Source organism: Hippopotamus amphibius, chromosome 17 (genome assembly GCF_030028045.1).
Source record: "Hippopotamus amphibius kiboko isolate mHipAmp2 chromosome 17, mHipAmp2.hap2, whole genome shotgun sequence".
In the NCBI taxonomy this organism is placed as follows: domain Eukaryota; kingdom Metazoa; phylum Chordata; class Mammalia; order Artiodactyla; family Hippopotamidae; genus Hippopotamus; species Hippopotamus amphibius.
Genome location: NC_080202.1, coordinates 35125666 through 35151974, shown reverse-complemented (window position 1 = coordinate 35151974; position 26309 = coordinate 35125666). Strand labels below are relative to the sequence as shown.

Genomic DNA, 26309 nt, shown 5'->3' with positions numbered 1-26309 from the left:
GGACTAGTAAAGCCCAGCACCAAAGACTTCAGGTGTATGAAGTGCCTCGGGTTACTTCTCAGAGAATCTGAGCATCCAGACAGCGGTAGGATATGGGTACAGAAAACTAGCCATGACCTGCAAACTCTGATAACCCACTCCCTGCTGTGTTTCTACCGAAGGTTTCCCTTTCCTAACGGTGCCTGGCAAAGGCTGATGTTAACACAAGTTTGGGATTGCTGAGCAAACGGCCACTTACAGGACCAGGCCAGGTGTGCGGGGAGGGAAATTGCACAAAGTGCAGTTCAGATACTGTTTCCTATGTAATCAAGTGTGGTTCTTTCACAAAGCCTTCCTATGGAGGTCGAAGGAACAGTACAGTGTAATGGTTAAGGATTGTGGACTTTGGAAACAGAATCCCACCGTTCAAATCCTGACTCTACTGGTGGTAACTATGTCACAAACTGCTTCCCTCTGTAAATGAGAGAAATAGCAGAAATTTCAGAGGCTTCTGATGAAATTTAAGTGAGCTAAAATGTACAAGTGCTTAGAACAGTATTGTAGAGCATGCCCACAGCACACACTGTGAGATGCTGGCAGTCGTTGCTGAGCTTGTGAGGCGGATCACTGCCTCTGGACTCCACCAGTCTTCTGATAACATTAAAATCATCATCACGCAAGCAGGCAGCACACAAGGTGCCGATGCAACTACCCATACACTGTCAAGGTCGGGAAACCTCGTCATCAGGGAAGTGTGATGTGTCTAGACTAGGGGACTTGTCCTTGGTCTCCAAGCTTCTGCAAAGCATCCATCAAGGGAAACAATTTCCAGGATGAGTCCCAAGGCTCCACACACACAGGCTCCCTCCTTTACTCCTCTTTCACCTTTTCCACCCGCCAACCTCCTTTCTATCCGCTACCAGACTCTTCTCCTCTGGTAGTGGCTCCTGGGGAGATAAGGTCTTACATTCATCTCTCTATTCCTTTTATACAGAACTTGAAAAGTTCTTTGAACTTTTGTAGTTTGGATCATAAACAAGAATCTCCTTCCAAAAACCATTTCTTCCTAAGTTACAAAAAAAAAGTTTCCTTCCTTTCTTCCAATCTCTTTTCCAATCTCTTTTCAGATTCAAAAAAGTTGAAATTTCTCCAGGCAAAACCCTTTATAGCCTTGTGAAAACTGGGTTGTTCTCAAAGTCTTTAGTTAAAGGGCCTCTGGTGACACCTTAGTTTCTAGAAAGGCTGCCCAGGGATTGCAGCTATCTTAAACATTGGATTGAAATGGTTTAGGGATCCCTGTTATGTTTCCTGGAAATAGAAAGGAGTTAGCAGAAAGTAAGTCACAAGGACTCTATAGAACTTTGAAATGAATTGGGACTCCCCTGGTGGTCCAGTGGTTAAGACTCCGAACTTCCACTGTAGGGGGCATGGGTTCAATCCCTGGCTAAGATCCCACATGAGGAACAGCCAAAAATAAATTTAAAAAAAATTAAAAAACAAACAAACCACAATATGAAAAAAAATAGACAATTGTAGGGTCCTATGATCCCATTTCTTAAACCATACTGATAGAAGGAGTATCTAGTATTCACTTCTATCAGCATCCAGAAGTCATCAATTTATACCCATCTGCTAGAAACTAAACTAGATGGATGCCATGTTCATGCTTGTCCTGTTTCTTTCTAGCCTAAAGGAAGTATAAAATTGTTTTGAATTAGAATCTAGTTTGGGGAAATATCACAGCCTAGCTCTCATGCTCCAAAAGAGGCTATGGTGCCACATTCTCCCAGCTCTCTCAACAGCACTAAGGAAGGAAGTTAAAGGAGACTCAAAAGCTGTCAAAGGGCATGTGGAGAACCAGTTTTTAAAAATAGCTGCAACCTAATGGTTGGGGAAAAAGTTTATGTTTGACTTTAACATTTCATACAAAAACAAAAACAAAACATAAAAGCAATGTTTAGCTTATTTTGTAAATATGGTTTTTCCACAATTATTTTTGAAACACTTGAGTGTACAGACAGAAGGGATGCGACCTACAGTATATGCCAAGGTTTGTCTAAAAATATTTTACACCTGTTCTCTGTTCTGCACACTGGTCATATTTTATCAGTGAAGTAAAGTGCCCATAATGCCAGAGGAGGAATGTGTTTTTCCTTCCAAGTCCTCAATGTTTCTCCCTCCCGTAAAGCAAACCTCCTTTTCTACCCTCACTAAAATAAAGCTAGCACCATTATCCACATGACACATCTACCACCAGAGGTACATTTTAACTCCTATTCCTAAGCAGTACTGTTTAGGAATAACCATTTCAATACTTTTCACAACAGTGTGGACACTTTAGCAAACATTTCTGGCTGCTCCCAAAAGGAACACTGGGCTTAAATCAACTTGCTGATTGTATAAAAAAGAATGCTGAAACACTGGTTTCCCTATTAGGGACTCAAAACTAGAAATACAAACTCAGTGGTATTTATTACTGAAACATGAATAGAATAGCTTTTAGGATATTACTGTAGAATTTTTATTTAATTCTCTGTCGATGCACATAATAGACTGGACAACAAAATGTTGACTGTAATAAAGACAGTTATGCTCTTCATTTATTTTTTTGATTTCAAAGGGCAACACAACAAATACGGTCAAAATTCTGGACCTAGTGGCTTCTAGATACTGTAAGCCCCTAAGAACACATTACAATTCTTCATAGCAAGGTGATTAGTTCCTCACAACTCCCTGAGGAAGTGTTTTGATATCACTGCACTTACTTTGCAGATGAAGAAACGGAGCCATCTGAGTCAAATTACTTAATATGCTTAAGGAAGGAATTAGACCCATAATTTCCAACAGTCTCCAGACGTGAGCTGCTTCCCAATGTTCTTTTTTCTAAGGTTTGCCTAATTGTAAGATGATCTCAAAGCTCCACTTACACACTACATGTATAAAGCACGTCTTCTAAAATGTAAATCTTAAAACTCAAATATTGGGAAATGGTTAGTAGAGGTTTACTACTCACAAGTTAAACATCATTACTGACAAGACTTTCAGCCCAATCTAAACCTCCAAAAGCAATATTTGGTCCAATCAAATTCTAACTAGCCCAAAATCAAAACAGTAGGCACTTAGTATACAAGATTTAACCCATATAGAAACTATAGAAATTCTTCTGAGCTACTTTTAAAATGGGTTTTTGTTTATTGTGCAGTTTAAACATGTTCAAAACTAACAGCGACAATGAAGGCAATATAAGTTCATTCACAATAGCTTATACTTCTAAAATGTGACCACCTCTTATTTTAAACCAAGATATATTGATCTTTTTTAAGAAAGTCTTTCAGAATCAGTTTGAAATAGGTCATTTAGTTTCCTTAATGTTTAAAGGTAAAAGCAAAAAGACTAGTTATCACAACATCTATACATATAGAAATCATGCATTACAAAGATGTGCCTTAAGATAGTTTTCCAAAGTAACTTGAATCATAGATATTAGAAACACATTGTTGAAGACTTTATTTTGATAGCTTACTTGACCTTTCCTTATGCTGTTTATCAACAGCACAAGTAAGTAATTTGTGTGAAAATAGCTCCAGGAGGTCAATGTTTACAATTTTACTTAGAAGTAATAGGGCCGCTGAATCTATAATGCTTGCTCAGTCTGAAGGGATCATCCAGTGGTTCCAAAATAAGAGAAGTAATTGACACAACTGAATTAAGAAAATCAACAAAATTAGAGCATTGCTATAACAATTATTTCTAAAAATATTTCCAGATAGCCTGTGATTATAGTTTATGGCCACTGGAAATACATAGTATCTCTTTCAAAACATCATGACTTTGGAGCATGGCTAAGAGCCTTCCACTAGACCCTTCTCATTAACACTCTTGTAGAGAGATTCTGCAGTCATGTGGCTAATACATCAAAAAGGGCCTTATTCCTAACTTCAAATAAGAGTGGCAACCACTTGGAGGGAACAAAGCATAGAGCTTAAGAGCAAGAACTCTGGAACCAGACTATCTGAGTTTGCATCCCAAGTCTACCACTAACTGGCCATGAAATATTAAGCCATGTCTCAGCCCTACTTCTGTAAACTGGTTTAGAACTGTGCATGGCAGATAGTAAGTGATATAAAAGTATTTGTTGACTGAATGATTTAAAACATTAAAAAAGTAAAAGTGGGACTTCCCTGGTGGTGCAGTGGTTAAGAATTTGCCTGCCAATGCAGGGGACATGGGTTCGATCCCTGGTCTGGGGAGATCCCACATGTCACAGAGCGACTAAGCCCACGTGCCACAACTACTGAGCCTGTGCTCTAGAGCCCGTGAGCCACAACTACTGAGCCCACATACCACAGCTACTGAAGCCTGAGCGCCTAGAGCCCGTGCTCCACAAAAAGAGAAGCCATGGCAGTGAGAAGCCTGCGCACCACAAGGAAGAGCAGCCCCCGCTCTCTGTAACTATAGAGAAAGCCCGTGTGCAGCAACGAAGACCCAACACAGCCATAAATAAATAAATAAGTAAAAATTAAAAAAAAAAAAGTAAAAGTGTTGTACTAATTTTCCAACAGATATTGGTCCTAAATCCTTTATTCCCTAGGTCCGCCAGGGAATTCCCGGTCCTAGGTCCTTTAAATATGAAGATATATTCCTATGGGAGTTCCCTGGTGATCTAGTGGTTAGGATTTGGAAGCCATGGCCCAGGTTCAATCCCTGGTCAGGGAACTGAGATCCCACAAGCTGTGCGGTGCGGCCAAAAAAATAAAAATAAAAAATAAAAAATAACTAAGAAAAAACCCTGAAGATATCTTTCAAATGTAACAAAAAAACTGAAGAATTCTGATCTAAAATGACCTTCTGGGCCAGACTGACTAAGCATTAGCTGATTGGCATACTAAACAAATAATGGGTTTTATTAAGCAATGGCAATTTTACATCCTTGTCTTCTAATAAGGCTTTTCCCCCCTTATCTGATCTTGCACTAGAGTATTGTTATCCTGCTTCTGACAAATGCATGTATTCTAGTCAAGCAAGGAAATATATTTGATGTGCCATGCCTATGCTATCTTCTGTTTGTGTAGGAAGGTCTCCAACCAGCATTTTACTTCATTAGCTTAAGTATATGCAAAAAGAGGTACAGCTGACCTTTGAACAATATGAGCTTGAACTGGGTGGGTCCCTTTATATGTGGATTTTTTTCAATAGCAAATACTATAATACTACATGATCTGCAGTTGGTTGAATCCTCAATGCAGAACCGTAGATATGGAGGGCTGACTCTACATGGATTTTCACTGAGTGGAGGGTATGTGCCTCTCCTAACCCCTGTGCTGTTCAAGGCTCAACTGTACTTTATTTTCTCTGTCATGTTATACTGACGTATTTTAAAATAACCTAAGTCCTAAAGATTTGCTAGATTAAGTGTCTCAATTAAAATGTGGGAATATATGCGAATGATATTAACACATATACATTAGAAAAACATTTTAAACTCAGGGCACCTTTAGTTTCACCTTCAAAAGCTAAGAAGCTAATAACAGTAAATAAAGATTGTTGTTATCTCTAAGGAGGCATTTTGACTGAAGGCCTACATTTGCCATCTAATATAGGTTAAAGTTATTCAAAGCAGATTTAACAATACACCTGATTTTAGAAGATGGGCAATAAAGGAATATTCTAAACTCAGAGAGTTTATTCAGTTTTTGGTATCATCATCTTCACTCATCAATGACCTATGTACTTTGTAAAGCAGCATTTTGGACACAGAGGCTGCCACACTATCTATAGTTATAGAAGACAAAAAAATGGAAAAAATCTATTAAGATAATTAACTCATCAAAACTGTCAACTAGAAGTCTCCACACAGAGGGTCAAAGTGTGATGGTGGGGGGGGAGACTTGGGACTAAGATGTAAACTTTTCTACGGTTTTCTAAGGTGTACTAGACAAAAGCACCTTTAAAAAATTTCCATTGCTAATGAGCAAAAAGGGCATGAAAACAGAGCCTTTGTTCATTCTTCAAAAAAAAAAGAAAATACCTCAAGGATACCAAGCTCAAACCAACTTCAAATTTTCTTGAAACCAATCAAGATAAAATTGAGTGAAGTTTTTTAGTACCAAACCAACATATGTACCAAAATGAAATTTCCCTAAGATTTTTTGCCAGTACACACATCCCCAAGATCTGATATTCACACTGATTAAGCTCGATTATTTAAAATTTGAATATATGTATTAGTATTCCAGATTGTTACAAATTCTATTGTGTATCTATTGGCCAGTTGCCTTATTTTGATTTTTAGAAAAACTTGAGCCTTTCTTCATTTATAAAAAGGCAGTTTTCTTCCAAGTTAAGCCTATGATAACTTCACCCAAAAGTTACTGGCAGAAACTAGTGCTTAAAACCATTACTCTGATTGTTCTTTTACAGCTATTCAAACGTCGTGATCACAAAAGCACATAATTGATAGCATAGGCAGACCAATCTCTGCCGGTTCCAGTCACTACCCCAATATTTCTTCATAACCTCATTCTGTCCACTAAAGGACAAAGGCCTCACCATGGAGCTGACAGAACAGCTCAGCTTTGTTATTTCCAGCGCTTGTTTCCTTAAAACTTTTTATTGCTCTAAACCATGAGGGTAACAGACAAAAGGCTTTTGTAGACGGGTGTCCAAAAAACTCATTTGAGACCAAATTTCACAAGTAACCCAGACAGTGCTGGTTTCTTACTAAAAAAGCAGTTATTTTTTCCTTCCAATTCTAGACAATTTTCTCCCCAATACGATGTCAACACTGTATCAATGGACGTTTAAACAGTGACATGACTCATTATTTTACTTTAAAAGTAGTGTCTCACCCTTCCAACTCATTCGTTAAAAAAAAAAACAAAAAAAAAACTCCATCTTTAAGGAGCCATTACAATTTAACACTACATTATGCCAAATCATTGAACATCCCAAACCAGCAGGTTGGCTATCCACTTGCAAAAACAAAACCAACCCAAAAACTGTGTGTAAACTTTCTTTGCTAGGAAAATGCACACAAATAACTAATATTTAGCAACCTGTCCAATCTTGAAGAGATTTTAATCATAAATTCTCCAGCTACCTACTATGACTAAACTCAGTGTAAGGATTAGTAAAAACAGACCTAAATCCTCTTTTTATAATACTTAGGTCAGCTGCTTTGGCAAGCAAGTTTTCTGAGCTATTCATCTCCCACGCAGAAATAGAAAACTTATCCAATGGTTTCTTTCTCCATATACATTTCAAATAAATCCTCTCAGCTTACATGAGTGAATTTCATTTTATCACCTGACTCCCTCTTAGATGTCAGCATGACACATTTTAATAGGGTTGACTTGCCTTAGCATACCATCCCTATGGTGGTGGACTGAGCAGAGTTAGCTGCTAAAAACAATAAAGCCGTCTCAAGCATTGGTCAGGCTAAGGACAACTTTTTATGCTCTACTATCTGCGCACTAGTAGAGCAACTGCTTTCCATTATTCCTTTGACTGATTCAGTGAGTCAGATCTTTCTGCCTTATCAGCATTTACAACATCGTAATTCCAGAATTAGATTTTTGGCAAAGGCTTAAAAACAAAGACCACAATAAACATTTTTAATTTTAAAGAATTTTAATACAAACTTAATATAAACTATTTCAGTCCCTCTTAACATGTAAGACACTGACTCAAAATACTTTTATACCGTTTTTTTCAAGTATTGCACAATATAGGTACAAAATTAATATTTACGATTACATTTTCTTCCATAATATATAGCAAAAATCTTTAAACCTTTAACAGAAAATACATTTTTTTTGAAAAAGCAAATATTCGTACATTTTAATTCCACCACTAAAGGAATATCCTGTACACAATTTTTAGAATAGTTGATGTCTTTAAGATGGATATTTTACAATTTCAGTAAAAAAAATACAACATGAAGCTGCTGCTGTCACAGATCACTGTAGTAAAAAGATATAAATGCAATACCATGTCGTAGAAACAATATATATATATCCTCTGATATTTTACAAACTTTGTACTAAATTAAATTATACAATTAGAAAAGACCAATAAACCCACTTATTAGTGCCAATTTTTTATAAAAAAAAAATCAGCCATGTCCTTGCTATATCTTAAATACTGTAAGAGGCCATATCTGAGAGTATACTTTAAAATATACAGTCAGTATAAAATAACTTTGTGCTTGGTTGGCAATGAAAAATGATGCATGTTTTATTTTTGTAACCAAGCTTGAATGTATCCTTACTATAAGCTTTAAAAAAAAAGATCTCAAGGAGGTTATAAAAAAAAAAATCCCCCTTGGGCCCGAGCATTTTAACTTGTACGATACATTTTTTCTTTTTTTAGTTAGCCATAACAGGCTGGAATTGCTGGTTAGAATACTGCATGTTATTTAAGCTAAAATTTAAGCCATCTACAAAAGACTTCTCGTTGAGGCCTCCATAGGCCGCAAACACATCAAAGGCATTACTGTACTGGAGAGGACTGAGGTTAAGGGGGCTGTCACCTGGGAACATTCCATTGGTATTACTACCTTGACCCTGCATATTAGGAAAAATAAATTCCTTGGCATTAGGAGAAAGAGCAGAGGTTTTTTGCTGTTGCTGCTGCTGTGGTGGTGGCGGTGGAGGTGGTGGCTGGGATGGCTGCTGCTGTTGCTGTGGTGGCTGCTGGCTACCCAGGCCAAGCCCATACAGAGAGTGCACTGAGGAAGAGATGGCTTTCTGCTTCAAGAGGTCATTCACATTCAAGCCGAGGTTGATAGGAGAAGTACGTGCAACCTTGTTGCTTCGGCCACTGTTCTTCATTTTGGTAGAGCCGAACTTGGTGGCAGCAAAAGTGGCAGTGGTAAAGGTTAAAGGCTGAGTAGACCGGGGCATGAAGGTAGGGCTTACAGCAGCAGAGTGACCAAAGGGAGGCGATGGAGAGCTGGACACTGATGAGGCTGGGTCACTTATGGGCATAAAAACCTGGGCCTCTGGGTTAAAGCTGTTATTGATCTCCTTATCCAACTCACATCCATTTTCATTATTATCATCCACATAAAGCACCTTCACTGGTCCCTTTTCACCAATTTGGTAGGAAACCTCAAATGGGTCAATCCAAACACTAAGATCCTGTGGCAGATTGCCACGAACATCATCAATGTCCAAACCACTCTCTTTGGATGCTTGTTCAATCACTGGGTCCACTTTCTCCCCTATGTGTATACATCTAAACCCTGATCCTTTGTATGGCTTTTCAGGATACCAGTGCCCTTCATATTTCTTCTTAAGAAGTCTTTCAAGCTCTTCACCAAAAATGTTGACACGTCTCCTGGGAAGCTTATTGTACAGATATGAAATAATAAAATTTAGTGCTACTTGGATTTCAAGCTGCATAGCTGCTATGCCACAAAATTAGGTTTGTGTTTCAACTCCCCACCCCCCGACACAAACAAGAGTTCAGTTTGTGGCAGAGAAACAAATTTTCATTCAAAGTGCTGGTATTAGTAGATATCCTTCACCTTGAGTGGTCTCGTTCCTTAAAGAAAAACAAACAAAACAAAAGGAGACATGTCCACATAAGATAAATGTTAATTCCCACAACCTTCTTTTACCCCCAGAGTAATTTCACTTTTGCAAAAGTCTAATAGGGTAGAAAGTCTGAAAAATATAATTAGCAAAAAATATGGGGACTTACAATAGAAAACTGTTTACTGAAGATCCAAATCTCAAGGGAAAACTTAGAATTTACAGTTACAACATTAAAAAAAACCCCTATTATTTACTTTTTGTTTCTGAATAGAGTTTTAAGAGGAAAAGTATTTCCAGAATATACAGCGTATTCCTTCTTTTTCTTCCTGCAGTTCTCAAAAGAATATTTATTGGAAACTATACTCAGCATACCTATCGATCTATCTACATACACACGTATGTGTGTATCTATATATGCTAGGTTTAGAAGTTGTTCATACTCCTATTCACCAACTTAGAAGTGAATTCTGTATTTCAGTTCATTTTGGATATATATTGCTTAAATCTGCTTTATAACCAAATATTTCAAAATTTGAGAAGTTAGGGAAATTATTTTAATTTCCAAAGTACATGATACTAAAGTTAAAGGTACTAAATACAAAATGAATTGCCAACCCAGTGAACAACAATCATGAATCAAATTATCCTACACAGTTGCCGTTTTAAATATACTAAGGGCACATAATGTAATAATCGAGCTTCTCTATGCTTTTCTTTTTAATGTGTATTTTTCTAAATCTGAAAATACCTCTTGGGTATCAAGTATAATGAAAGCAACAATTTCAAACTCTATTGATTATTCTGGTTTAAAGGGCAGGGTTTCGGAGTTTTATTCTGATTTTCAAAACCACCTCCCTCCCTCATGATAAGGAAACAGCCGGAGAGGCACATACGATAAGGTTGACCTTTAAACGTTTGCTGGATCAGCACTGGGTGGGGATAAGAAAAGATCAAGGGCAAACAGAAGATATTTGCAAAGGGGATCTATTTGTACACTGAGGTTGATTTAAAAGGACATTTAGAAAAATCAAGTTGGTATTAATCCATCTGTCTCATTTTCCATATTCGTGGTGACAAAGGGAAAAGAATCCCCGGCTGCCCCCAAACTACACTTTCCAAGCCAAAAGCCCGAGTGCTGGCAAAGGCAGCTGATTAAGCCAAATTGCTTGAAGGTGCAGTCAAGCGAAATTCAGGCTCGGCGGAAGGTAGTTTCAATGCAACGCCTTAAAGACAGGAGCATGAAGAATTACATAAACAGTCAGTTGGGTCTCATTAGATTTCTGCTCACAGCCCTCGGAGCCCAAGCGCTACAGCAGCAGCAGCAACAGCAGCGGAGGAGGAGGAGGAGGAAGAGAGTCCAAGTCTCCTCCTCCATGGAGGAGGAGGAAGGCCACGAGAAATGGAAAAGCGACCCATCGGGGCCGGGGGCCGGACACCGGGCGGGTCGCTGCGCCGGCCTCACCGGGTCTGCCGCTCCCCTCCCCCCGCCGTAACCCGACCCTCGGCTCCCCGCTCCCCCCCGCCCCGCCCCGAGGATCCTGGGACCCAGCCAGAGCCCGGGCGGCACCGGTTCCCCACCACCATTTTCGGGCTGGGCGGCCATGGGCCCCGCGGACCTCAGCTTTCCACTCGAGCTCGCCGCTGCTCTCGGGCGCCCCAACCCCCGATTCCCGTCAGCTCGTCCCAGGCTGCCCTACCCCGGTCACCCGGCCCGGCCCGGCCCAGCCCGACGCGCCTGCGGCCCCACCTCCGGCCCGCGGGCGCGCCGGGGCCTCTTGGAGCCGCCTCGGGCCGGGTGTCGGGAGCCGCTCCCCTCCGCGCCCGAGCCCCGAGGGCCCGGGGCTCGACGCCGCGGCAGCCCCTCCTCCTCTCGACCCCGCCCGCCGCCCCTCGACACTTACGGGCTGCTTCCACCACAGAGCCGGCCGCTGGGCGGAGAAGGGGCGGCAGGGCGGGGGCACAGGCGAGTCGGCGGCGGCGAGCTGGCCTGGCCGAGTGCACACAGACGCCGCCGGGCGGAGGCTGCGGAGGACGAGGGCCTCAGGAACTCGCCCCTTCTGGCTCGGGGTGACGAGGACAGCGTCTGCCCAGCGCGCTCACTTCTCCACACAGCCCGGTGCCCGGCCCAGCGTCCCCGCACAGCGCTCACTCCGCGCCGGGCCAGAGCTTCGCTCCTTCTGCTTCGGCGCGCGCCCCGCCTCTCGTTTTATATTCTCCTCCCCGCCCCCATGCCCTCCCGTAGGGATGCGCGCGCCCGCCTCGCGTCACACAGCTCTGGGCGGTGTCACCAGTGCTAGCCCTCCCACCCAGCACCTGAGACGCTGGCCGGCTGGCTCCGCCCTGCCCTGCCCCCGGACGCCATTGGCCAGGTCCCGCCTGCCCACATCCTGACGGGAGGCAGAGGGCCGGTAAGGCCACACCTCTCGGGCTTCCAGGGTGGCCAATGAGTCGGTGATCTGGAGTCACTGTGGGCGGGATTAAGAGAAAGTTTGGGAAGGGATTGGGGGAGAGCCGTGCCAGTGAGGGCGACAGAGGGGGTTGGGGCGGCTGACTCTCAGGCTCGGGAGAGAGCGCCGGGGAGAAGGGGGGAGGGGAGCGAAGCTGGGTGCGAAGTGGCGGGGGAGGACGGGGAGGAGAGCCCGAGACCCCGAGAGGGAGGGGAGAATTTACAAAGAATGCCCCACCCGAGTGGGATTGTGGCCGAGGAAAATCCCACTTGTGGACGAGCTATCAAGTCGGCCTCCAGTGCATCCAGGAGAGCCTAGAAAAAGGGCGAAATGTGACAGGGACTCGTATACCCGATTAATTGAATATTAATCACCTCAAGGGCCTAAGCCAACTGACATCCAGAGAGGGGCAACTGCAGAACCCAAAGCTGCCGTGTCAGGCTGGGGGTGGGGAAGAGAGACCACCTGGCCACACCTCCCGCCCAGGTGACAGTTTAACTGCCTCCGCATCCCACATCAGACCTCCCCGTGCGACCCGGCAGCAACTCGGATCTGGGGGTGGCTTGAGACTAAGAAGAATCACATTTTATTCCGAATGTCCCAATCCAGGCCTCCGTGCCATATTACGTACGTATCTAAGTATATATATGTATGTGTGTATATATGTATATATATGTATGCATGTATTTCAAGTGCCTGCTTGAACATAAACACAGTGCCTTCCTGTATTGTACGTTTAAGATCATTTTCAGTTGAAATATGGGCGAGTAAATAGGGAGCGGGGAAAGAGAGGGACTCATAGGGGGCGGGCAAGCGCTCTTTTCCACAACCTGCAGCCGAGAAATACACCAAGTTACGCTGGGAGTGGAACCCAGTGTCCCTCTTGGCTAAAAATATTACTCACAGATAGCAACGACGTCTGATTGGCCACGCTTCTCCCTTAGCAACCAGGCGATTGGCTGTCTGGTATCCAGGAGACCGACGTCAAACTCGCAAGGGGAAAAGGGAAGAGAAAGTATAGGGGGAGGGAAGGGTAGGAGGGAGAAAGAGGAGCAATGAATGAAACGCCCGTCGTCTGGCCTTCCCGTCTCCCCTTTGCTCTGCACTCTAGGAGTGCATCCTGGAAAAACACCAGTTGGGGCACCGCCTTCCCCTCAAAACAGAGGGGCAGGCACTCTCAACCTGCTATAAGGAAGTTAAACCGCAATTCACCAAGGAGCGGTGTGTTCGCGCAGCCCGCTGTGTACACCAGCTGTGCTCCTCGGGCACAAACTCGCTTTATGGACGCAAAATCTCGTTGCAGCTTTTTTTCTCCAACCCGACTCTCTTTGCTCCCTTCTCCTCTCTTTTAGAAGGAACGGAATTGAAAAAGGATATTTCTAAAGTCCCAAAGTGTGTGAGAGGAGGAGAGAACAGGGGTTTGTGAAATAGGCTGAGGGTGGGAGTGGTCAAGTGACAGATTTCTTGTTTATTGTACAGATTCCTAAAACTAAGGCAGCGTTTTTAAAGAACATAGAAGTTTTACTCAAGTTCTGCTTTCTTAGTGTTTGGGTTTTTCAGTTGTAAACCGGGAAGAGTAAGATTTGGTTGTGAAAGTATGGAGGTATTAAAATGCCACTTCCTCTGCATAAAAAAATTTATATTATTCGTTCAGTGTTGTCTTCTTTTTTGCTCATCGGAGTTTTTGTTTTGTTTTCTGTAGTGAATATTAATTCCATTTGTGTTTTAAAACTAAGTTTTTTTTTTTTAATTTTATAATTAGTTGAGCACAGAAATTGCTCATTTGGGAGAGGTCTACCCAGAGAAGCAGTTGATTTTTCGTGTGCTCCAGAGCATAATTTCTCTTACCACTAGGCAAGTAATATTGCTATACCAAACATCCAGAACTCAGGACCATGGATTGGCCATGTGTCTTGATTTGTAATTTGGAAAATGTATCACTATAATTAGAAGAGCATATTATGCTTTGCTGAGATTAATACATCCAACTAAAGGCAGATGAATTGTACTTTTGTCAAATTTATCTATACTTTTCAAGAATTCTCTAAAGGGAAGACACAGATTCTGTTTTCTGAATGCCCCCAATCTATCCCAGGTTTAAAATTTGAGAGCAGCCATCTGATAGGTATTGATTAAATATCAGCAGCGGTAAATAGAATTTTTAAATCAGAAATTTAGATATAAAACATTTATGAGTTATTGCTGCTCCGCTCAAGGGTATGAGAGGGTTTCAAACCAAATATAAACACACACACAGACGGTGAGGCCCCATGACACACAGGAAAAAGTACTGAAGAGCAGATATTGGGAAATCTGAATTTCACCCATTTCTATCAACTTTTAGTTCTCTCACATATAAATATTTGTTGGATTAAATAATCTCTTAACAACTCTTTCAATTAAAAAATTCCACATTTAAAACTCAATGCCCCTAAAGTTAACAATGTAGTTTTTTCAAATATAGATTGCAAATAAAAAGAAACTAGATTCATATCCTTCCAACATTGCCAGTCACAAAGTGTAAAATTCCCTTTATTCAAGTTTTGCCCTTCAAAGGACCCTTCACATGGCTCATTGCTATCTAACATTTACGTTGGAATTGTGCAGGGGCGTAGACTCCCAAATGAGGATTTACATTTGTGGAGGAAAACAAGAATTTGATATTAAGCTCCAGGTGGTATCACAACCAACAGGTATTTCTCTCTTGAACAAGTGATAGTCACAGAAAATCACAGCCCTTCCCTTTCACACCATTGCATTCCACACAATTCCTGGAGTGGTGCCTTACAATAAAGGTAATGATAGTATAGTAAATAAGTTCCAGGGACTTCCCTGGTGGTCCAGTGGTTAGAACTTGGTACTTTCAGTGCCAGGCCCAGGGTTCAATCCCTGGTCAGGGAACTAATATCCCGCAAGCCCCGTGGTGCAAGGGGAAGAAACAGAGAGAGAGTAAGTTCCAACAGTTCTTGAAAGTCTCCGGAATTATTACCGCATTCACACATATAAACACACACACACACACACACACACACACAGCTCATCTTGATTTCTTTCTTTTTTTCTTTCTTTTAATATTTGTTTATTTGGTTGCACCCAGTCTTAGTTGCAACAGCAGGCTCCTTAGTTGCGGCATGCATGTGAGATCTAGTTCCCTGACCAAGGATCAAACCGGGCCTCCTGCATTGGGAGCGCAGAGTCTTAACCACTGCACCACCAGGGAAGTCCCTCACCTTGATGTCTGAGAGAGACGTGTCCTAAATTTTCTTTTTTTTTTTAAATTTATTTACTTTATTTTATTGGCTGTGTTGAGTCTTTTTTGCTGTGCACGGGCTCTCTTTAGTTGTGGTGAGTGGGGGCTTCTCTTTGCTGTGGTGCGTGGGCTCCTTATTGCTGTGGCTTCTGTTGCGGAGCACAGGCTCTAGGTGCGTGGACCTCAGTAGTTGCAGCACATGGGCTCAATAACTGTGGCCCACGGGCTCTAAAGCACAGGCTCAATAGTTGTGGCACACAGGCTTAGTTGCTCCGCGGCATGTGGGATCTTCCTGGAGCAGGGAATCGAACCAGTGTCCCCCTGCATTGGCAGGCGGGCTCGCAACCACTGCGCCACCTAGGAAGCCCTGTCCTAAACTTTCTAATTCTCATTCTGTTTCCTTGTAAACTGAGACAAGATTGTGGAAGAATCACCATCACATGATCTGTATTTACTAAGGCTCATTTCACTTCTAGGGAATCAAACTTTCACCTTTTTTGAAAATTAGGCAACATACACATGTAATGTTGTGCTTATTATGGTTATTCATCTTTTTTAAACAGTCCTGCAACATAAACCATAGCATGCACATTTTAGAACTTATTAATAAGGAACAATTTTAAACTAATCATTGAATTATTAAAAGCCAAGTATACCTGTTCTTTCCTAAACATTTCTCGAAGGAAGGCATGCACTTACAACTTAGGGAACCTCACTTTCTCATATGGATTAGTAGAGGAGGGCCATACATTCTCTGATAGATGGGAACACACATATTTGTAATTATAAGATAACTAGATAACATTGAATAAACTCATTTATCTTTGGAACAGGCAGTTTCACTGAAGCAACTTGGTCTGATAGGAAAATGTCTTATAATTTGCTCTCTCCCTATTATCTTGATAAACAAAAATCCAAACAAAATTTTGAAATTCCTTTCCATTAGCTAAGAATGAGGATTTTGTTCTCAGAGATTATAGTTGCAAATCCTAGGAGTGATACAGTGTTCACAACATTCTAAGTACAAAGAACATTTATTTAAAGTCTTTATGAGCCAATGTTATTACTTTAAATATATGAATTCTGGATTTCATCCATTGCACACTACGTTAAGGAAAATTGAAAATGCTCTATTGTAATGATACATAAATTTAAAACAGATTGCATCTGTTATTATACAGCTCTGCTTAAAATAGAAATATATACATAATTCTATTTTAGAAAACAGATAATATGGTCCTGCAATTCTGGAGAGAGAGAGAAATATATATATATATATAGAGAGAGAGAGAGGGAGAGATACACACACAATTGTAGCAGACACTGGGACACTATTGCTAGTTCACCCATTTCCTCTGCCCTCTGCCCTTTCCCTTGTCTGCCAGACTAAGGAGGCTGTAAGAGCTAAATACGTATCTTCCCAGCCTTCATTGCTGTAGGGGTGGCATTGTGACACTGCTCTGCCAATGAGACATAAACAGGCATCAGCGGAAAACAATCAGGAATCATCTGGAGCAGATTTGTCTAAAAGAAGTTTCTCCAGTGATGGAAAGATGCTATATCTGTGCTGTGCAGTATGGTAGCTACTATTCCCATGTAGCTATCGAGCACATGAAAAGTGGCCAGTGTGACTGAGGAAACGAAGCTTTTATTTTATTTAGTTTTAATTAAATTTAAATTTAAATAACCACATGTAGCCAGTGGCTCCTGAATTGGACAGCATGGATCTGGAATCTTCTTCACTTACATGAGTAGCATTTGGGCTGGGATGGACCCAAAGGCTAGACTCAGTTGGCACTGTTGATTGGAGCATCTACACATGGCCTCTGAACTCTCCCTGTGGCTTGGGCTTCTCATAGCCTGGCAGATGGTTATGAGAGGAAATACCCCAAGACGGAGTTTCTGGAGAATAAACATTCTAAGGGAGCCACGTGGAAGTTGAATGGCTTTTTATGAACCAGCCTCGGAAGTCATAAAGCACCACTTTTGCCATAGTCTTTTGGGTGAAGTAATCATAAGCCTGCCTAGATTCAAGAAGAAAGCACATAGACCCTCATCTCTCAAGGGAGGAATGTCAAGTAATTTGGGATCATTTTTTACATCACCACTGGGACACTTCCACCTTAACATGCCTTAACACTTCCTGCCTTAACATGCATCTAATGGCAGGAGCTGCAGCAGCCTTCTTATAACCATGAAGAGAATGCAAGATAATCACAAAGATAAGGGCTCTGACCAAACCTAGTAACTGCCTGGGTTAAGTCTCCTTTTTAATCCATATTAAATGCTTCATGACTTACAGCTGAGCATATTCTCAACAAAAATACCAATTTAACATCTTTTAAGGAAACCTGAACTTGATTCTAAAAAAACAAATGTCTTCAAGTCTAACATATCAGGGCTTCTTTCTCATTAGAAAACCTGGAAATGCTCATTGTAGAAAATTTGGAAAATAGAAATAAAGAAGAAAATAGTAATCATCTTTAATCTCACCACACAATGATAACCATTGTAAGCATTCTGCTCCATTTCTTTCTTTTTCTTTCTCTCTTATAAATTTATTTATTTATTGGCTGCATTGGGTTTTTTTTTTTTTTCCTAAAAAAGACCTGTGGGTTTTTTTTGTTTCTTTTCTTTTTTGTTTTTAATAAATTTATTTATTTTATTTGTTTATTGGCTGTGTTGGGTCTTCATTGCTGCACACCGGCTTTCTCTAGTTGTGGCGAGTGGGGGCTACTCTTCATTGTGGTAGCTTCTCTTGTTGTGGAGCACAGATTCTAGGCGTGTGGACTTCAGTAGTTGCAGCACAAGGGCTCAATAGTTGTGGCACACGGGTTTAGTTGGTCCACAGCATGTGGGGTCTTCCTGGAGCAGGGATAGAACCTGTGTCCCCTGCTTTGGCAGGCGGATTCTTAACCATTGTGCCACCTAGGAAGTTCCCTTCCATTTCTTTCTGACTGAATTTCTACTGTATATGCAGTTTTGTATCTGCAGTTCATTTAGCACTACATTGTTTCTATTTTCCCTGACACTAAGCATTATCGTAATCATCATTGTTAATGACTGCATTCTATGATTTAGACTAATTTATTTAATCTATGGGGGATGTGGGATGTTGAGAATTTTTCTGTATTAAAAACTATCATATTTAATTAAACATTTTTATATACATCTTTAACTATACCCTTGATTATTTCCTTGGGATAGTTTCACAAGTGAATTTACTGGGTCAGAGAGAAGGGATATATATTTTTAAGGCTCTTAATACATAATGATTCATTTTCCTGAAAGATTGTGTTACTTAATACTCCCAGTGTATAATCATGTCTGTTTTACTACAATTTTTCCATTCTTGGATAATTTGATAAGTAAAATGGCATCTCTGTTGTTTTAATTTGCATTTCTTTGAATAGATGTAGGATGAACATATTTTCACGTTTATCAGCGCCTGTGCTACTCCTTCAATGAATTTTCTGTCCTTGCCTTTTCTCTGTGTTTCCATTAGAAGTCTTTGTGTTTTTCTCTTCAATTTGTGTGAGCATCTTGCATATTGTGGCCAAACACATGGCTGAACATGATTCTGATCTTAAATTTCACTCCAGAACTTGCCCAAATGTTTTAAACATATGATTTATTTTGATGCCTACAACCTTGATTTCCACTCTATTGCTTCATTTTTTAACATTTGGTCTGACTCAAAGGTTACCAATGAATGCTTAAACAAAAAAAAAAAAGGCAAAACAAAACAGTTCTAATCATCTTTCCTCAGTGCTCTTTCTGCTTGACCTTTCTGCCTTTTCACACTGTTTGCTGGTAACTACTTGAAATATTCTCTTTTGATTTTGCATGTTCTTGCATTGACATAAAATGTACTCGATGTAGCTCTCACTTCCTATCTCAACTGTAGTTGAGTGTAGTAGAAAAATTACAAACTTGAAGCCAGAGGATGTGTATTTGAGTCCTGCTCTGCCAGATATTAGTTGAGTGTTGTTATGCTGAGTCTTAACCTTCATGTAATAAATAGATGTAATAATTACCCTTGATCTGTGTGAGAATCAGATGAGGTAATGCCTCATGATAGTGGTGAAAATTCTTTGTGAACGGTAAAACCCTACATAGATGTTCACATTGTCTTGTTTCCTTCCTCCCTCCCTCTCTCCTTTCCCCTCCTCTCCTGACCTCTCACTTCCCCTCCTCCTCCTCTTCCTTTGCTTCTTATACCTGATGAAAATTTGACTCAGCTCAAGTAAGAAAATATGTGAAATTACTTTTAAACTATAAACAAGTATTATTAACTCTCTTCTCTCAGATACAGTCTCCCAACCTGTCATTCCCACCTTCAAATTCTCTCTTAGAATCTCATGCCTTGATGTTATTTAATTCTTAGGTTATCTAACTTCCCATGTCCTGTCTCCTATGTTGGACTGATTCCAAGCTTTTTTAGGGCAGGTACCACGTCTTACACTTTTTTCGTGTCTTTGCACATGAGTTCTATGGTACCTTGTAGTCAGTCAACATAGACTGATTGATGGCTTTGCTCTGCAGTTGCCTAATCCAAAGACAGAACACAGAATATTTGAGAAAGGGTAAGTGGTTCAGAGTGGCTAGTGTTTAGGTTCAGAAGGTGAGTTTCTAGAGAGGAGGCTGGGTAGGCAGAGGACAGATTACCAAGGGCTTTGGGTTAGGAAATTGAGATTTTTGTCTTTAATGGATGGGAAGACATTGAGTGCTTTTTCAGTTGGGAAATGACGTTATTGGAATTCTGTTTGGAGCCTATCTTATTTAGCACTGAACCCCAGAGCCTAGTCTAGTGCTTAGTACAGAGGAGTTGCCCTGTCAGTGCGTGCAATTGCTTTTGTCACTCAGTGGAGTGTTCTTCAATTATTTGGTGATTCTAAAGATGAAATACTTTGTCTTTTAGGAAGGAAATAGATCCTGCCTATAGACAAGTATTTCTCTCCACGTTGGAACAAAAGAATTCTCTGACATGGTATAAACCGAAATCTTTTGGTTTCTGAAAAATGTAAAAACTCTCTGTGGAGAATTCTACTGGGGCTCCAGAAAGTCTGGTTTCTTCTACCTCTACCTTTCCTGTCTGTGCTGAATATTTGTTGTTACTTTAAACGACATCCACTCCCGTTCCTCCAGCAACAGTCCTGATTTTTGTTTGAGCATGCATCCCTCTCTCACTCTCTATTCATGTACTTCCTTTGGGACCTGCCATCTAGTCTGAAGACAAGTAGAATGTGGCATTCTCCTGGCCACTGTGACGGGCTCAGGGATGGCCACTGACCTATTAGGCCAATAGAAGCCAATAAATCAGTTCTGGGACTTCTATCTGAGGTATTGGGGGTAAGGAATCTTTCCCATGAAATACGAACCTAAAAGGCTTGCATCTGAGGCTCCTGGGGCCATCTTAATGCCATCAGGAGAGAGCTGTCAGAGAATGCAACTAACCTAGGCAAAACACGGAGAAAAATCAAGTTCCAGAAACAGACTTTGAGGCCCTGTATCACCTCTACTTGAACTTTCAGCTTCAGGATGTCAAAGCACGGATCCCTCAAAGAGCAGAGCCAAAAAGCTTTGTGCTACCACTTTAATTGGGAATGAAAGCCCAGGGAGCAGGCACGAGGGACAAGGGGAATGGGACAGGGAAGGAAGGAGAGCAAACAAAATCCTGCATTGCTGAGCCGGCTGCTGTGAAGAACAATTGTTTGATCCCACAGGCCAGTCCTCCAAGAAGCCAATAAATTTCATTCCAGGACGGTCCATTTGAGGAAAGAAAGGGTGAAGAATTTATATACTGGTTGCTGTCCCCCACTGATCAAGATTCATATCATGGCATGTTAATCTTCCCATATTTCTGGGTCTTGGACATTGGAAGCCAAGTAAGGGTCTTGCACTTCAGTGCCAGTTGGGAGGTTGCTAGGCAGGAGGCAAGTGACAGTGTGAGGTGAGGAGCTGTCAGATTGTGCCTGTGTGACGTTAGTCAGAGCCTGTGCAGATCTGGTCACAGCAGTGACAGCTGGAAGGAGAGAAGGTGAGGCCAAGAAAATCTGAGATTGTGCCTAAAGGGTATCAGATACTCATGAACTAATAATACATTCCTTTTTGGCTAAAACCAGTTGGGATTAGGTTTCTACATAAGCGACCTTGTGTCCACAACTCCCATCTCCCCCCATTCCCTGAACTGCAGTAGTACTCACTGTCTGGGCCATTCATTTTGGCATGGAAGTGTGTGCTGCCTTTTTTTTTGTTACTTAACTATCTTGCATTGGCGTGTATCCTGTCTCTACAAGAGATCTGCGTGAGAGCAGGAAAGTAGCTTCTACTACCCCGTGCCTGTGCTGTTCACAGGATGCTTAATATTTGGCTGAGCTGACTTTTCTTTTCTTTTTGACAAATTTATTTATTTATTTTTATTTTTTGGCTGCGTTGGATCTTCATTGCTGCACGTGGGCTTCCTGTAGTTGTGGAGAGCAGGGGCTACACTTCCTGCAGTGTGCGGGCTTCTCATTGCAGTGGCTTCTCTTGTTGCAGAGCACCGGCTCTAGGCACAGAGGCTTCAGTAGTTGCGGAGCATGGGCTCATTAGTTGTGGCTCAAGGGCTCTATAGCGCAGGCTCAGTAATTGTGGTGCACGGGCTTAGTTGCTCCTCGGCATGTGGGATCTTTCTGGACCCGGGCCTGAACCCATGTCTGCTGCATCAGCAGGTGGATTCTTAACCACTGTGCTATCAGGGAAGCCCTGAGCTGAATTTTCAAGTTTCATAAAATTCAGTATTCTGCTATTTGATCACGTGCATCCCAATATATGCTGTTCTTTTAACCAATTAAATGTTATCATTTGGCCAGTACTTATGCAATGAATCACCAGATGATTTCACATGCTCAGTGGCATTTGGATTCTAAAGTTAAATCATTGTTCTTCTATTCTCAATATGGTTAATATAAAAAAATATTAGGGACTTCTGTGGTGGTACAATGTTTAAGACTCCAAGCTCCCAATGCAGGGGACTCGGGTTTGATCCCTGGTCGGGGAACTAGATCCCACATGCATGCTGCAACTGAGTTTGCATGCCACAACTAAGGAGCTGGTGAGCCACAACTAAGGAGCCTACCAATCACAACTAAGACCTGGCACTACCAAAATTTAATTAATTTTTTGGGGGCTGTGTTAAGTCTTTGTTGCTGCATGCACAAGCTTTTTCTCTAGTTGTGGTGAGTGGGGGCTACTCTTTGTTGTGGTTCATGGCTTCTCATTGCAGTGGCTTCTCGTTGCAGAGCATGGGCTCTAGGCACGTGGGCTTCAGTAGTTGCAGCACGCAGGCTCAGTAGTTGTGGTGCACAGGCTTAGTTTTTCCATGGCATGTGAAATCTTCCTGGACCGGGGATTGAACCCATGTCCCCTACATTGGCAGGTAGATTCTTAACAACTGCACCACCAGGGAAGTCCCCCAAAAAATATATTAAATGACATGTAGAATAGCTCTAGGAGTTTTGATATTGACCCAAGTAGGAATTTCAGAAGTTATGAATGGAGAGAACAACCAGAAGGGAATAATTTAATTATAGAAAAAATGATATATTAATTAGATGAAAAGTAAAGATTTGGATAATAAGCTTGATTTAATAGATATCTGTGCTCGTCCCAAGGATAGACATTCTTTTCAAATGTCCATAGAACAATTTTAAATTGCCTGTGTAATATATCACAAAGGAAATTTCCATAAATTCCCCAAAGTAGAAATATTATGACCAAAATTGTCTGCAGAACATTAACAGTAGAAATTAACAACAAATATAGCAAAAAAAAAAAAAAAATCTATTCACTTATTTAAAAGCAATTTTTGAAATAGCTTTTACATTAAAAAAGAAATCAAAACTGAAATTTCATGTAATTTGTAGTTAAAGAGGAAAGTAAAACTGAAACAACAGATTATTTTAGAGTAATGGCAATGTGGATGCTATATACCAAATGCCATAGGATATGGAAAAAGTGATAACTGGAGGAAAATTTATTAACTTAAACACATTAGAAAACAAGAAAAAACTGAAATGAAGTTATTGGAGCATTCAACTCAGGATGTTAGAAGAGAAGGAAAATAAACCTAAGTGCAGTGTAAGAATTATTATTCATTCTTTATAGGTACAACATAAATTGATAAAATAAAAAACAAACATCAAGATGTCCAAAATCAAAAGCTGATGATTGACCAATGAAATAGATTAAAATTTTACAAGTCTGCTCAAGGGAAAAGGACTCAAATTGACAATACTAGAAATAAGAAGAAAACATGATTATAGAAACAGAGGTTATTACAGAATTGAGTATATTATGTACAACTGGATTAAATCTGGATGAAATTTAGAATTCTCAGGGAAAATATAAATTATCTCAATTGACTTTAAAATAGTATAAGACCTAAATAGACCACCAACCATGGAAAAAAGTTGGAAAAAAATAAAGGTCTACCCACAAAAAAGAGGCCAGGGTGGTTTTATGGTAAGATCTAACAAACTTGAAGCTGGCATAATGCTGATACTATACTAGACAAGCATAGGCCAATAACAAAAAAAGAAAACCAAAGACTAAATTTGCTTATAAACATAAATTTTTAAAATCCTAAATGAAATGTTAGCAAATTGAATCAGTGTATTAAAAATAATGCAAGGATGATTCAACATTGGGTTATTTGTTAATGCAGTTTATTACATTGATACACCAAAGAGGGGGGAAATGATCATTTCAATGGCTACCAAAGGAAAAAAAAAGCCTTTGGTAAAATCCAATACCTTTTCATGATTGGAAAAAACAATAACAGCTCCTTTAAGTGAAGTAGAGAAGGAAAAACCCTGGATTTCCCTGGCAGTCCAGTGGTTAAGATTCTGTGCTCCTAATGCAGGGGACAAGGGTTAGATCCCTGGTGGGGGAACTAAGAGCCCACATGCCGCTCAGTGCAGCAAAAAAAAAAAAAAAAAAAAAAAAAAATCATTAAAAAAAGAGAGAGAGAAGGAAACATCCTTAACTTGATAAAGTCTCCATCAAATACCTACAGCAGTATTACTTAATGGTGAAGTATTAAAAGCATTTTCTTTAAAGTCAGCATAAAGATAAACCAAGTTGATACCATCGTTATTATTAAACAAACAAGAGTACCTAGTCATTGTAATAAGAAAGAAAAGGAAATAAGAGGTATACATCAACATGGGAAGGGATAAAATGGCATTATTTACCAGTGTTATGGTTATCCAGACCATCTAAGATCAACACCTTAAAAAATGATTGTGACTTATGAAAGAATTTAACAATGTGATAAATTAGAAAATAAACATATGGGATTTCCCTGGTGGTGCAGTGGTTAAGAATCCACCTGCCAATGCAGAGGACACAGGTTTGATCCCTGGTCTGGGGAGATCCCACATGCCGCAGAGCAACTAAGTCCGCGAGCCACAACTACTGAGCCCGAGTGCTGCAACTACTGAAGCCCTTGTGCCTAGAACCTGTGCCCCACAACAAGAGAAGCCACTGCACTGAGAAGCCTGATCACTGCAACAAAGAGTAGGCCCTGCTCACCACAGCTAGAGAAAGCCCACGTGTAGCAGTGAAGACCCAAAGCAGCAAAAAGAAAAGAAACATATGAAAACAATCAATAGCTTTCCTATACAACAGCAATAATAAGTTAGGAAATATAATAGAAAAAGGATATAATTTACATTAATAAAAAATTATAAGGCACTTAGGAACAAATGATCAAATAATATACAGAACCTATAATGAAGAAAACTATGAAACTTTATTGAAGGACATACAAATATTGAATATGGAGAAATAGCTTATATTCCTGAATGAAAGATTCATTATTTAAAAGATATTATTTCTTCTTCAAATTAATCCCTACTGACATTCCAGCAGGACTTTTTATGGATATGCTGATTCCAACATTCATCTGGAAGAGAAATATACAAGAATTGCCAAGAACACTTTGAAATAGAAGAATGATGAGTGGAGCACCTCCTGTTACATATCAAGACTTACAATAGCGATATCAACGATCTAATAATAAAAACTGTGGTATTGACATAAGAATAACCAAATGGATGAGGAAAAAAAGCAGAGTCCTGAAGTATATCCTATCTAAACAGGAACTTAGTTTATAATAATGATGGCAATTATAATCTGTGGGGAAAAATGGTACTGGGACAACCGGCTATCAGTTTTAGGGGGACGAAATTATAACACATCATACGCAAAAATTCCAGGTAGTTTAAAGATTAAAACATTTTTAAAGCCTAAAAGCCAATAAGAAATAAATACACAAACTTTTTGAAAATCTTCCTTTCTAAGGAAGGCGCAAATCCTAAAAGCCATAAAGGAAAGATTAACAGGTAGACTACAGATAAACAGATTTCTCTCTTAAAAAGATTAACAGAGAAGCATTTAAATCTTTGGTATAACTAATTTTGATAAACAATATCAAAAGGCAAATGGCCAGATGAGAGAAATTATTTACACCTTAAGCAAAGGACAAAAGATTACTGTTCGTGGTATATAAAGAACTTCTACAAATCAACAATGGAAAGATATAGAAATAGAAATAGAAATTGACCACAGTAAAATGGAACCAATTCACTGAAGAAAAAAATACAGCTTATTAATAAACACATAAAATGACATTCACTCTCACTAATAATATGGAAAACAAAAATGAAATGAGATATTTTATCTTGTCAGCTGGTTTCATAGAGCTTAGTAAAAATTGCTAATTGTTGACCAAAGAGTGGGTTGAAAGGGCACTCGTAACAGGAATTCAAATTGGTTAAGTATGAGGGTGGGGGTGGAAATTGATGCCATTTTTAGTGAGAACAAAAATGCCCACAAGTTTGCAGGAAGATATATCTTTAAAGATACTTACTTGTAAAGACACTTAGCATTTAGAATTGCAAAGAAAATGGAAGCAGCTTAAATGTCCATCAAAAAGGATAGTTGAATAATGTTCATAAATCTTGTGCTTTGAAGCTGTTGATGAGATGGAGCCATCCAGATGAAGGAAGATAAGGTATTGTTCTCTGGGCTTTACATCCATTTAATCCT

At 40.3% G+C, this 26309-nt stretch overlaps 1 protein-coding gene across 1 annotated transcript; it reads right to left on the bottom strand.

The window, feature by feature from the left end:
* Positions 1-7589: 7589 nt before the first annotated feature.
* On the bottom strand, positions 7590-11561 carry TOB1 (transducer of ERBB2, 1). The gene is made up of 2 exons (XM_057716446.1): positions 11420-11561; positions 7590-9525 (listed from the first exon to the last, which is right to left on the bottom strand). The coding sequence occupies exon 2, from the start codon at positions 9381-9383 to the stop codon at positions 8346-8348; it is 1038 nt and encodes a 345-aa protein (XP_057572429.1). The 5' UTR covers positions 9384-9525; positions 11420-11561; the 3' UTR covers positions 7590-8345.
* Between the last annotated feature and the right edge of the window lie 14748 nt (positions 11562-26309).